Source organism: Apiospora hydei, assembly GCF_038363865.1.
Source record: "Apiospora hydei strain CBS 114990 chromosome Unknown utg000009l_segment0_segment0, whole genome shotgun sequence".
Lineage (NCBI taxonomy): Eukaryota > Fungi > Ascomycota > Sordariomycetes > Amphisphaeriales > Apiosporaceae > Apiospora > Apiospora hydei.
Genome location: NW_027117368.1, coordinates 1665158 through 1677698, shown reverse-complemented (window position 1 = coordinate 1677698; position 12541 = coordinate 1665158). Strand labels below are relative to the sequence as shown.

At 54.5% G+C, this 12541-nt stretch overlaps 4 protein-coding genes across 4 annotated transcripts; 2 read left to right on the top strand and 2 right to left on the bottom strand.

Moving 5' to 3' along the window:
* Nucleotides 1–415: 415 nt before the first annotated feature.
* Nucleotides 416–1256, top strand: PG997_012306 (uncharacterized protein; the record flags this gene model as incomplete). The annotated part of the gene is made up of 3 exons (XM_066816620.1): nucleotides 416–591; nucleotides 814–859; nucleotides 954–1256. The coding sequence occupies 3 exons, from the start codon at nucleotides 416–418 to the stop codon at nucleotides 1254–1256; spliced, it is 525 nt and encodes a 174-aa protein (XP_066662312.1).
* Nucleotides 1257–1442: 186 nt separating this feature from the next.
* PG997_012305 (uncharacterized protein) lies at nucleotides 1443–2615 on the bottom strand (the record flags this gene model as incomplete). The annotated part of the gene is made up of 3 exons (XM_066816619.1): nucleotides 1443–1873; nucleotides 1944–2429; nucleotides 2495–2615. 3 exons carry the CDS (start codon nucleotides 2613–2615, stop codon nucleotides 1443–1445), a joined length of 1038 nt encoding a protein of 345 aa, XP_066662311.1.
* A 2027-nt stretch (nucleotides 2616–4642) lies between these two features.
* PG997_012304 (uncharacterized protein) lies at nucleotides 4643–5866 on the top strand (the record flags this gene model as incomplete). Its single annotated transcript, XM_066816618.1, has 3 exons — nucleotides 4643–4870; nucleotides 4924–5012; nucleotides 5116–5866. 3 exons carry the CDS (start codon nucleotides 4643–4645, stop codon nucleotides 5864–5866), a joined length of 1068 nt encoding a protein of 355 aa, XP_066662310.1.
* Nucleotides 5867–6427: 561 nt separating this feature from the next.
* PG997_012303 (uncharacterized protein) lies at nucleotides 6428–11216 on the bottom strand (the record flags this gene model as incomplete). Its single annotated transcript, XM_066816617.1, has 3 exons — nucleotides 6428–9597; nucleotides 9659–10826; nucleotides 10902–11216. 3 exons carry the CDS (start codon nucleotides 11214–11216, stop codon nucleotides 6428–6430), a joined length of 4653 nt encoding a protein of 1550 aa, XP_066662309.1.
* Between the last annotated feature and the right edge of the window lie 1325 nt (nucleotides 11217–12541).

The following is a 12541-nucleotide window of genomic DNA, read 5'->3' as shown; positions in this document are numbered from 1 at the left end:
CGATGATAGGCAGCATCCGTGACATGATAGGCTTAAATGCAACGCCATGGCATGCATGTGGCTTCGCGATCAACTGCCCGGTGACTCAAACCGGCTGCATCTATGCAGCTGCTATTAGCGATGCGGGGCTCTGCCGTTAGGTCTACATCCTGTACGGCGCAGCTGGTACAGTGCCGCTTGATTGATCTTTTCGACTCTTTCACGTTGCTACCGACCTATAGCTCTGGAGCCGGAGTCATAATACCTTGAGTAATATTTCCGACAAGACCGCGAGGCTGGTACCTGGTCCTTCACTTACCTACCTACCTACCTACCTACCTACCTACCTACCTACCTACCTACCTACCTACCTACCTACCTTTGGAACCGAGTCCTTCTGAAAAGTATCTAACGGGAGAAGAAGACACCAGCAAATATGGATTGCCGGTGTCAGTGTGGTGCCGTCCAATTCACGACCCCGCTTGAGCAGCCATTGGCCTTGTACATCTGCCACTGCTTCGAATGTCGCTTACAGACCTCGTCGGCGTTTGGAACCAGCGCAATCTTCCCTAAGTTCCATTTGCCGAATTCAGAGGGCCTGTCATGTTATACGTGAGTCCTGATCCACCACCATACCGAGTTTATTTCGGTGCTGACTAAGTACATACTTACGAATGACTGACTTTGTCGTTACTAGACGGCCCACCCCCTCGGGACATACGATGTACTGGTAAGCCAAACTTCGTGGTGCCTTGCTCAATAGATCGGGCATCCCGATCCTGGTTTGACCTGGCTGGAGAGACCTCTTGCTTAACACCCATAACCGAACATTAGCTATTTCTGCCGTGCCTGCGGGACACGCTTGATACACACGACCCCTGTGAGTCACATCCGGTCCTAGGTCGCAACCAAGGGCGAAGAGGTAGAGGCAGAGGCTCTGTTCGCTAACACAACGGGGGTGGTGCGAAAAAAAGGAAAAGAACGTTGTTTCGGTCAAGGGCGGATGCATCACCAAGGGTCTGGATTGGAACAAGGCCATCCACATCTACACCAAGTCGGCCATGGTCCCGATACCCGAGGGCTGTGAGAGTCACGAGGAGGAAGCGCCTCCGTCGGAGTACTCCATGTCACAGGAGAGCTTGGATCAACCTCCCGAGCACCCGGGCTGTCTGACGGGGAGCGGAGGCACCCCTGGCGTGTGGCCGGAGCCCAAGCAGGTACAAGAGTTGGAGAAGCTGCACAAGGTGCGAGGTCCTTGCGAGTTGGGCGGGTTCTGATGAACGACCAAAGGGTGCCTGGTAGCTGGTTCCTACCTGCAAAAGCCAAATTTACGTAAACCGTTCACCAGGGTTGATTTTGGACATCGCTTGCTTGCTTGTATAAAAAACATAAAAGTTAGAAATGGACTTGGGTTTGTCGTTTATAAATGTAAGGAGTCCCGGCTACAGATTTTCTTGCTAAAATCAGGATCCCGATTCCGTCAGCGGCTCGCCGCTCTGCCGGCTGTGATTGGCATCGCCCGACTGGCTGTTCTGGCCCTCCTCCGCGGACCGGACTCCCGGCGCCCCTTCTGAGTGTTTCGCCGGGTCGAACACGTACATCGGGAACTCCAAGAGCAGCGTGCGCTTCAAAATGGTGGGCAGATGCTCGTAAATCTGCGGCGGAAACGGGATAAGGATGCTCGTTCGATTCAGGTAACGCTGATAGCCCTCCCAGTTCAGCCCCTTCTCGTACCGTTTCTTTGCGCCGGGTCTTTCGGAGAGCGGAAGTCCCGAGACGAACATTAGCAGTATGGTTAGTAAGAAAGGACCCACGATGGTGGCGTATAATGCCTTGAAGGCTTGGCCTCCGACATAGCCATCGGCAGCAGGCGAGACGGCGATCATATATATCGCTATAACTGTTAGCGATGGCCCGCTTTGACCCATAATGGGATCAAACTTTGCGCCGAAGTCGAAACTCACAGAACTGAATAATGATCTCCCCAAAGTAGTTGGGATGCCGACTGAAGTAGAAGAAGCCCTTGTCGCAGACGGCGCTCTTGTCGTTGGCCTGCCGGAACGCGAACTTCTGCGCGTCGCTGACCGTCTCCATGACGAGCCCGATGGCGTAGAGGACGACGCCGGCGACGTCGCGGCCGGTGCCGAAGGGCGGCTGGGCGTACCGCTGCTGGACGTTGGGCGAGTTGAGGACGGTGACGGGCAGGGAGACGGTCCAGACCCAGAGCATCTGGAAGAGCCAGAAGCCGAGGAAGGGGAAGAACTTGTCGCGCTTGTCGTCGAAGCGGTCGTCCTTGCCCGTCTTCAGGATGCGGAACAGCAGGAAGCCCGAGAGCCGCAGGGCCCAGGCGATGAGGAAGAGCGAGGCGACGACCTGGCGCGCATGGTGGTGGCCGCTGAAGGCGATGGTGACGACGGCCAGGACGGCGAAGTTGGTCCCGCCCGCAAAGTCTGGTGGGTTTTCGGCGGTTAGTAGAGGGAATGACGGACGGATGGCAGCTTTGGGTACGACCTACCGGTCAGCTTGTCGAATTTGAAGCTGAAGGCGATGGAGAAGAAAAACAGCTGGTATGCGACGGTGATGAGCAGTGTGATGGCGAGATAGTAATTATCCAATACATATACGGTACCCGCCATGTTGAAAGTCTTGGTAGATTAAGTAAGTAAATAGCAATATAAGGATATTTGTTCTGGGAACTTTTGAGAAAAAACCTAGATGCCAGCCTTCAATAGCTGTCAATCCCCACGATCTGAAACACGGAAGCCGGATAGTCGATACTACTATAAGTATGGGAACATCAAATGGAAACGGGGAGGATATGATTCTGAATTGTGCGCTTTCTATACGCCAGCAGGCTGCGTGGCCACCAAAACCAACAAGTAATGGAGAATATTGGTTGTCTGTTACACGCCCGATCGATAGCGAGGTTGGTGAGGAAATCTCCGTGTAGATCGAGAATCTGGCCCAGGAATCTTTGGCCGATGCCTGCTAGAATGCTTACGCCAAGACCAGCGTTCTTTTCAGGGCCAATTTGACCCATTCGGACTCGGACTTGTCCTTGACAACTCCCCGAACCCAGCCGATAACGTCATGGATTCTTGTAGGCGGATGGATTGCTACACGCATGTTTACTTACCTAAACTCCCGCCTTTTCCCTTTCGATGCACGTGAAAGCTTGTCTTCTTTCCAGGCTACTTGGTCGCGGAAAGGGAAAGCGCGGAGCCGTCCAATGGCTTTGGAAATTAGCGCCATAACTTGACGTCCAGTGCTAGGTTGCCTACTTACTTACTCATCCCCTCTCTTCATGTTGCACTGTGACTGAAGACCGAGCTCACGGATTAACAAACATCTTTCGCCGCGGGGGACTCGTACAGCCAGCAAGAGTGCCCGATCATACCTGCCTGTCTACTTGTTTAATACTTGCGGCCTATCACACTGGTCCATGCTATATACCCAAGGCTGGTAGCCAGCTAAATCAAGGCGCCTACGCCGTACTCTGTGCTAGGTCGGGAGACCCTCGAGCATCATTCCGTTGCAAGTGAAGGGGTCGGCACGTGGATAAGCCACCCACAAAGGCATTGCGCGCCGTGATATTCATGATCGCCAGTTGATCAACTGAGCTTTGACGGCAACAAAATACCTGATTCGCTCAACAAGGATGTTTTCCTCCCTGCCGCACGTGTCAGCGTCGCGTATGGGAGGCAAAAAGCTTGATTGCCCTCTGGGTTGTGTTTCCTCTACTCCAGCACTATTCTCGTGGATCTGGATCTGACCCTGCAACGATGAAGATTGCATACGAGTCTCTATTTCCCGAACCGGACATGGGCATGTCAAAGTGACACGGCACTGCAGCGTTCCACGGCAGATGTGGTCCACGTGTGTGATTACCCGGAGGAGGTTGTCAATCCAGACACCGCATTGTGCTGTCTGACTCCCCCGAGTAGATTCTGCCTCGGTCATGTATAACAATGTGATGGATACATGGATTGACATGCTGACAATAGAAAAGAAAAGGGCCGACTACGACCGGATGAAAGGCCTCGTCGACCAGCCACTGACCGCAGGATTGGTGAGGACGGCCACCCAAAGACTGAAGCATTCAGGACTCAAGCGATGATTGAACAAACACCACGACGCAACAGACGTGCCGAGAGACAGCTCCCAACAAGGCTAGTCTGTGGGGGTTGTCTAGGCTCCTGTCCGTTGTGGCAAGGCTTGTCTATTCTGACCCTCATATTGACTGGGCCTGTAAGTGCCATCATATAGGGTACGAGGGTGCTGGCCCAATAAGGCGTCTTTACCAAGCCTGTCAAGTCACCCCAGCCCATGCGGAGTTTTGGCAGTATATTAATCGCAATACCGGCAAATGCCTATTTCGCTTCTTGGCAATTGCCGCCGCCACAGCATGACGCCCGTCCTTGGCTTTTACCCGGAGCTACTCATCACACGGCGGTTCCATGGCTCGGTAGAAGCGATGGGCGGTTCGAGGGAGACTCTTCGAAACCGTTGGCGAGCGTGCAAGTAGATAAAGAGCATGGCACCACACCCAGGTCCCCGGTTCCCCAGTGAAGCTGGGTTTTACAACGCAACAAACTACAGTCCAAATCGTTCCTGGTTGCTCCTCATCACAGCTCATACCAACATCTTATAAAGAGCCGCGATCATGCTCGTCAAGGCTCTGGTAACCGCGGCCGCCACGGCCTCGCTGGTGACAGCCCAGGAGCTCATGCGCTTTGGCTGCGCCCAGCTCACCATTGACCGTGTCGACCCCTTGGTCGAGCCGGGCAACATGCCATCTGCCCATATGCACCAGATCATCGGCGGCAACTCCTTCAACGCCAGCATGGAACCGTCTAATGTTGACCCCCAACGGACTCGACCTGCACCTCGTGTACATACTCGGAGGATTTCTCCAACTACTGGACCGCGAGCGTCTATTTCAAGGCCCGCAACGGGACTTTCAAGCGCGTGCCCCAGTATACCAATCTCGGGCTCGGCACAAAAGCCGGCATGACTATCTACTACATCCGTGGGTACCAGCAGAGTGCCAAAGTCACGGCTTTCCCCAAGGTAAAGAAGATATCATGTTACCCCGTTCCCTGAAACTTGGGATAAGTTGAATACTTGTAACGATAGCGTTGTTCGAGTCTTCATCATCATGAAGCCAAGTGGCTTTACCAGTTTGGAGTCCTACATCCCGGGGCCAACCGAGCCAAAGCTGACAAGCAATATTGCTCAGGGGTTCCGCATGTTGGTAGGTGACAGTACCAACCGCGTCGCCAACAAGGTCCCGAAGGGTCTTTGCTTCCGCTGCGAATCCAACATGCAGCAAAGTCCCTTCGGCGGGGCGCCCTGCACGGGCTCTGACATCCCCGGCTTCCCCAAGCAGCCCTGCGGTGGCGGCTGGCGGGTGACAGTGACCTTCCCATCGTGCTGGGATGGCAAGAACACGGACTCGCCCGACCACAAGTCACACATCGCGTACCCGAACGGCGCCTTCGAGATGGGTTCCGCCTGCCCCAGCACGCACCCCGTCAAGATCCCGCAAGTCATGTACGAGATCATCTTCGACACGCGCCAGTTCAACAACAAGGCCGAGTGGCCCGCCGACGGCTCCCAGCCCTTCTACTGGAGCTTCGGCGACAACACGGGTTACGGCATCCACGGCGACTACCTCTTCGGCTGGAAGGACAACGCTCTCCAGAAGGCCATGGACGGTCACTGCGCCAACGACCGCTGCGCGCCCCTTAAGCGCCAGACCGAGGCCCAGGCCAACGCCTGCCTCAAGTCGCAGTCCTTCAAGGAGAGCATTGGTGATGACCAATGTGAGTCCTCCATTCCCCTTTCTCTTAACAGTTCTACTGCAAATCCCTCTTGTCCCCTCTAGTGACCGTAGCTCAAATGAGACTGACTTCGCGTTTCCAATCTAGGGCTCAAGGAGCTTCCCGGTATGGCAATGTAAGTGGTAACCCGCTGATAGTTAAACGTACTTGGTAGGAAGTCGGGACCAAGATGTCTTCCGATTTCAAAGGAGTTTGATCAAGTGTCGGGGAACAGTAGATGGGGCCTTTGGTCGGTTCCGACAGTTTATGTAATCAGGCGGTGGATTGTTTCTAAGAAGGCGTATCTGTCGGGCTGTTTAGATATCACGATCGTTACCTCATGCTTCTCTGGTCTTAATAACCAATTCTACCTGCATATTATTAGCAAGTTCCTACTGCATTTGTTGACCGTGATCTTATATGTCACTGATATCACTTCAGCGCAAGTCAGCACAATTGTTCAGTGTTCAGGGGTAAATGGCATATAACTCTCGAGTCCAAATCATTTTTCTCTTATCAAACAAAAACGCCTATCCAGGTATGTCTATCGCCACATATATAAAACCGTAGTTCCTTCTTAAAGATCATGGACTTTGGCATTCGCAGCCCATATCTTTCCCTTTCTTCTATTTCTTATTCTCCCCCAAGCAAATCGCCCGGAGATGGTCCTTCTCGCCACTTTCCTCGCACATGCCGCGGAAGATGCCCTTGCCCTCGTCCGCCTCCCACAGCTCCTTCGGGGTGCCGAACTCGGCCACCTTGCCGTCGCTGAGGACCAAGATGCGGTCAAAGTCGGCAATGGTGCTGAGGCGGTGCGCAATGACGACGAGGGTGCTGTCGTCGAACTCCTCGCGGATGGAGCGCTGGATAAGCGCGTCGGTGCTCATGTCGACGGCGCTGGTGGCCTCGTCGAGGACCATGACCTTGGGGCGCGAGACGATGGCGCGGGCGAGGCAGAGCAGCTGGCGCTGGCCCTGGGACAGGTTGAGGCCGCCCTCGGAGATGGTGGAGGCGAGGTCGCGGAAGATGTTGGTGTTGGACCGCTGGCCGTCGCCGGCGGAGTCCGAGGCGGCGACGGGAGTGCCGGGCGAGGTCTCGTTCTCGGAGAGCAGGTGGACGCGGTGGAGCGAGTCCAGGAGTTCGGCGTCGGTGTGGTCGTCGAAGGGATCAAGGTTTGAGCGGACTGTGCCCGAGAACAGCACCGGATCCTGAGGGATAATGGCAAGTCGCGATCGGAGGTCGTGCAGCTTGATCTTGGAGATGTCGACGCCGTCGATGAAGATGCTGCCGGACCGTGCCTCGATGAAGCGGAAGAGCGCAAGGGTCAGCGAAGATTTGCCGGCACCGGTACGGCCGACCACACCAACTCTCTCGTTGCGGTTGACGCTGAAACTCAGACCCTTCAGAACAGGGGGCAGATCATCCGCGTAGCCGACGACGAGATCGTTGATTTCTACGCGTCCCTCGGTGGGCCAGGCCGCCGGCGCGTCCTCGCCGCCGAGATCCTCCGTCGGGAGCTCCGTGTACTCGACGACACGCTCAGCGGCGTTCATCTCGAGTTCGATATTGGCATAATGGCGAATCGTCCACATGACCATCGACGAGAAGTCTAGGGCGAATGCCAGGGCGAAGCCAGCGAGAGCGGAGTCCATGTCCGGGGTCAAGAGGATGAGCATGGCCACGAAACTCGCGAAGAACGACCCGACAACAGCCATGCGCCAACCCATCCATCTGTTGAATAACCAAAGGTGCCAGGTAGCAACAGTCCAGTCATCCAGCTTCTTGTACATGCGATCCACGTAGACGGGTGCCTTGTCGAAGCCACGAATAGTAGCCACGCCACTTAGGGCCGAGCCAAACTGTTCAAAGACGGGCGACTTGGTCGTGCTTTCGAGGCGCTTGACCGGTCTGGCGCCGTGAAGGTATTGAACAGCGTAGAATGCACTAATGAACAGAAGAAGCGCTGCGAGTGCAAGGATAACTGGCGAAACAAACAGGCCGGCAACGATGACTCCCAGCAAATTCAGGAACGCGGCAAACCCGAAAGCCAGGGAGTAGGCAAGATGGGTATCGACGGAATGGAAGTCGGCAGTGAATCGGTTCAGCACTCTTCCGACGGGAACGGTATCGAGCCATCGAAGGGGCGATCGGAGTATGACAAAGTTCAATCGAGCAAAGAGCTTCCGAGACGCTCGGATGGAACCGCAGAAGATGTAGTAGTAGCGAATGGTGCCGAGCAGTGCACTTGCCACGGCCAGCAGGACATAAATGCCCAGGTAGAAAGCGATGCCGCGGTGAGACTCGATAACCGGCTGCATGAGTCTGTGAAGGCTGGTCTGCCGAAAGCTGGTCTGCCGGAAGCTGGTCTGTTGGAGGTCCATGGAGTATGCGTATGCTTCCTTCGTGCTGTGCATTTGCGTTTTCTCATTCTCGTAGACACTGGTCCAGACTTTCAACCACCATGATCTCCCCACGGTCAAGGCTTGAACGAACACGAAGAAGAGAACAACATTTGTCCAGAAGAACCAACCGCCGCTGTCGCTCAAATACGTGGCGTAGACGTGCTTCTTGATGGCACCTTTCTCCCGGCCTTCTTCCTCGACAAACTTCCGGGCCGCCTTTTTCGAAGGCACCTTTGCAAGGGGCTCTCCGTTCTCCTCGTCGGCTTGAGATGTTTCCTCGGAGTTGACCATGGTTGCATCTCCGTCGGCTTGGATCTCGGCTTCCGTCTGCTCGTGGCTCCTGATTTGTTGCAAAGTACCGTCTTCCTCAAGTTCCGACTTCAGGCCAGCATGGAGGACACCACCGTCGCCGAGTTCCACAAGGTATTTCGTCTTGGGCTCGCAAAGCGCAACGTGATGCGTCACCAGGATTCTGGTACGACCAACGCCGAGCTCACCATTGAGACATTTCTCGAATATATGACGTCCGACATGGGCATCAACGGCACTGAAGATATCATCCAGAACAAGGAGCTCGGCTCGTGAGTACATTGCACGCGCCAAGGTGATGCGCCATTTCTGGCCACCACTGAGGTTGATGCCGTTTGCGCCGATTTCCGTTTCTTCTCCGTCGCTGAACATCTCAATGTCTTTCTTCAAAGCACAAACCTCGAGGGTCGTTAGGTAGCGGTGTTCGTCGAATGGCAGCCCGAACAAGATGTTCTCCTTGATAGTAGCATTTTCGATCCATGGAATTTGAGCCACCACAGCAATAGCACCAGGCAAGATCCAATTGCCTGGATTGGCCTTCGTATCATGTCTCTCGCTAAGCATAGGAGCTCTAGGCCGGCTAATGGATCCGGATAGAACGTCTATCTCGCCAAGGATAGCTGACAGCATAAGACTTTTCCCACTGCCCGTTTTACCAGAGATGACAGACAGTTCACCCTTGGGGAATGTGACGTTGATGTTGCTCAGAATGAATCTATCAGGATCATCGTTGTCTTTCTCATCGGCGGGCCAGGCAATTGTTGCGTTGTCGAAGGTAATCTCCTCGGATTCATTGGTAGACTTGACGATCTCTGCACCCTGAAGGTAATCATCGATACGCTTAACGGAGACCCAAGCATCGAGGAGGTCTGTGATGAGTTCAGGGATGACGGAAAGGGTAACCTCCAGTGCGCGGAAGACGCCGAGCGAGACGAATGCCACGCTGGGAATCAGACTGCCGTGAATGGCCGCATAGACTGCAAGAGCCACGGCAGCGAGCATGATGGGGCTGGTAAGCCAGCATCCGATCAAGAAGACATCGTTGATGAACGCGTTCCAAACGCTGTTGAGTTCTCTCTCGCGAACTTCCCCCAATTTTTTTCTCCCATTGCGGCTCAAGAGCGGCAAATTTGATTTGACGAATACCCTGGAGGGCCTCTGAGACGACTTCCATCTTTTTATCACGAACCTTCATCAACTTATCTTGCGCAGCCGAGTACCGCTTGCTGAAGTAGGCATTGACGGGGGTGATGGCGAGCATGGTTGAGAACCCAGCTATCAGAGCCTGCCAGCCCAGCAGGTCCAACAGGAAGACCAGCGACACGATCAGCTTGAAAAGACTACCAGGGAAGTAGAAGTTGAAGGAGGCAAAATCGGAAACGCGTTTCGCGTCGACTCCGATCAGGTTGACGGTGCTCTGCTTGCTCTTCTTGAGCTGCTCCTCTTCGGTCTCCTCTGTGTCGGGCTTATCAATGGCGGTAGACTCGCCAGATGGTGCGGCAATAGTAGGCTCGGTAGCGTTGGCATCCTGCGTTTTCTTCTTTCCTGCGCCCTTCATGTCCTTGCGTCTCATCGATTTCTTGAAAATCAGGGATGATAGCTGAGCTCGAATGGGAACACACAATTCGGCCCATGACATCCAGAAGACTTGAGACTCCACCCACGACTGAGCGATGATGGCCACGGCAATCCAGATGACCCATATCCACGCGTCATACCCAAGGGGCTCACGGTTTGTGCGTCTCTCGAGGATTCGAAGCAGTTGTAGAACGCACCATTGTGGGGCGAAGTTCAGGAACGAGGTTACCAGAGTCGCGAACCACTGGGCAGCGAACATCCATTTGTGTGCAAGAATGATGGAAATCCACAGCGGGCCCTTGAACCCGCGGCTCTCCCAATCAGCCGTGGTTTCTTTGGCTCTCGTAAAATGGTCCGGTCTTGGAAGGTCAGCCAGATCGAGAGAGTTCTTCTTTGCTGCATGCCGGAGGACGTTGGACGGCCAGCTCCAGTTGAAGCGAGCCCATGCTGAGCTGGTATAGTACCTGTCGACAAGCTGGTCGTTGTGGAACACATCAGGACGCCTTGGCATAGACAAGCTGGCAAAAGCTAGGCTGACAACAGTGGCAATCTCGACGACCCTGAGTACGAAAGCAGCCTTATCGTGCCTGAGGAGATCTTGTGCGACTCGGTTATCCTGGAATGCTAGTGCCGCAGCTAGAACGACGCACGAAAGTGCCGAATACAGACCGAGACCATAAGCTGTAACAGAGCTGTGGCTTGACGCAATGCATATTGATTGAAAGAATAGAAGTGCCTGCAATACGGTTTAGCGAGATCCCTTCTCGCAATATCGGGGATGCTGAAGGGTAATGGATCCATGTGAACTTACCCAAGCTGCAACAGTGAGCCAGTTCTCGAGGAAGAGACCCTTTCCCTCGCCAAGGGTAGACAGCACAGCAATTGCAATCGAGAGACCTAGGCCTAGCAGGGACAAGAGGAGGATGAAGGATTTGGGAACTTTTGCGCTGAAAGCCTTGACGGCTTCCGGCGTACTCTTGCCATCCTCGTCTCCGTATACATCTGACGGCTTCGCATCCCGGTTTCGAAGCTGCAGGACCAATCTGACGACGGCTGGCGTGGTGAAGAGTGCGACCAGCCCCACGCTGGCTGCAGAAGTCCCCAAGAAACCATTTTCGGCCGACATTTTTGGGGGGTTGTACTCGAGGCAGGTGTCGTCCGTAAGTGCCGTACCGTACCAGCGCCGAGCGCCGAAGCTTCCAATTACAAATCCGCCGAGCTCAACCAGGTCTGCGATTTCTGTCTGCCTCGAGGTGTTTGTTTACTTCTTAGAGATGAGAATGTCTCCTAAGCGCAGGGAGGACTGAAATGAAATAAAATAAAATAACAACTGCTACAGAACAGGGCAGGCAATTAAGAGGTTGGAAGAGGCCCCGGTTATGGGCCCGCTTGCGATCGATAAGTCAGTTACAGCACATCCAAATCTTCGGACCTTGACCATTCGGGGGTTTTCAGATGTGAAGGAATGATAAATCCAAACCAACGACTCAAGCCAAGGACGCTCTCCGCTTGCCTATTATGTGATGAACAAGCAGAGCTACGGATGTAATGTATGTACATGCATCTATCACTCTGAGGTAATTTGCCTGAGTGGCTTGGGAAAAAGTGGTGAGCGTGAGACGGTAATTTTCTGACGACCATTTGCCCGGTTGACTCATTGCGGCGAAGCGATCCGGCCTAGCAGGAAGGAGCTCTTCCCAGCTTCTCTGACTCCATCCGACGCAGGACATGGAATGCGGTTGAAGGGTGCCACCCCCCAAATCGCCCCTAGTGCCATCCCAATGCACCCCAGTCATGCGAATGCACCACCAGCAGAACCTCGATTCGCCAGCCAAATAACGCCGTGGGCCACAGGAAGCCACCATGCCCAGCCAGCTCCGACTCGGTGCGCGTCTCCCGGCATGCCAGGTTGGAACCCCCGGGCGCCGAAGAAGGCTGCAACAAGGCTGCTCCTACCGCCAGGTGCCTGTTGCGTTTTGGGTCCATGTCACAAGAGGAAGGGTATAAAAAGTGGTTGGGGCATCCTGGTGCTGACAAACCAAGATTTCGGTCGTCTTCACCGTTTCCGCCCGGCCACTCGTGGCGCGTGGAGGACTGTGTGTGCTCAAGGACCCAAAGCGAGAGGCGGCAAGGCGGCCAGGATATCTCCCTCGGATGCCGAAGCTCCCAATGGGTCGTCATAATGGCTCACTTCACGCTCCCTGGCCGCAAGTACCCACCGAAGAAGAGGCTAGGTCTGGAGCGGATACACAGCCGACATACTACCTGTCTGCCTGTCCAAGATTAGAAGGTAAAGCTCTGAATCACATCGAATACCGCAATGTTTCTAGGGCACATCCGAGAAGTCGTATTGCGCCGCGCCGCACTGCACTGCACTGTCGTAGTTTAGTACAAAGTAGGTAGGCCGTGTCTGGTAGAAAGAGGGGCATTAGAGAGCCGAAAGTACTTGCA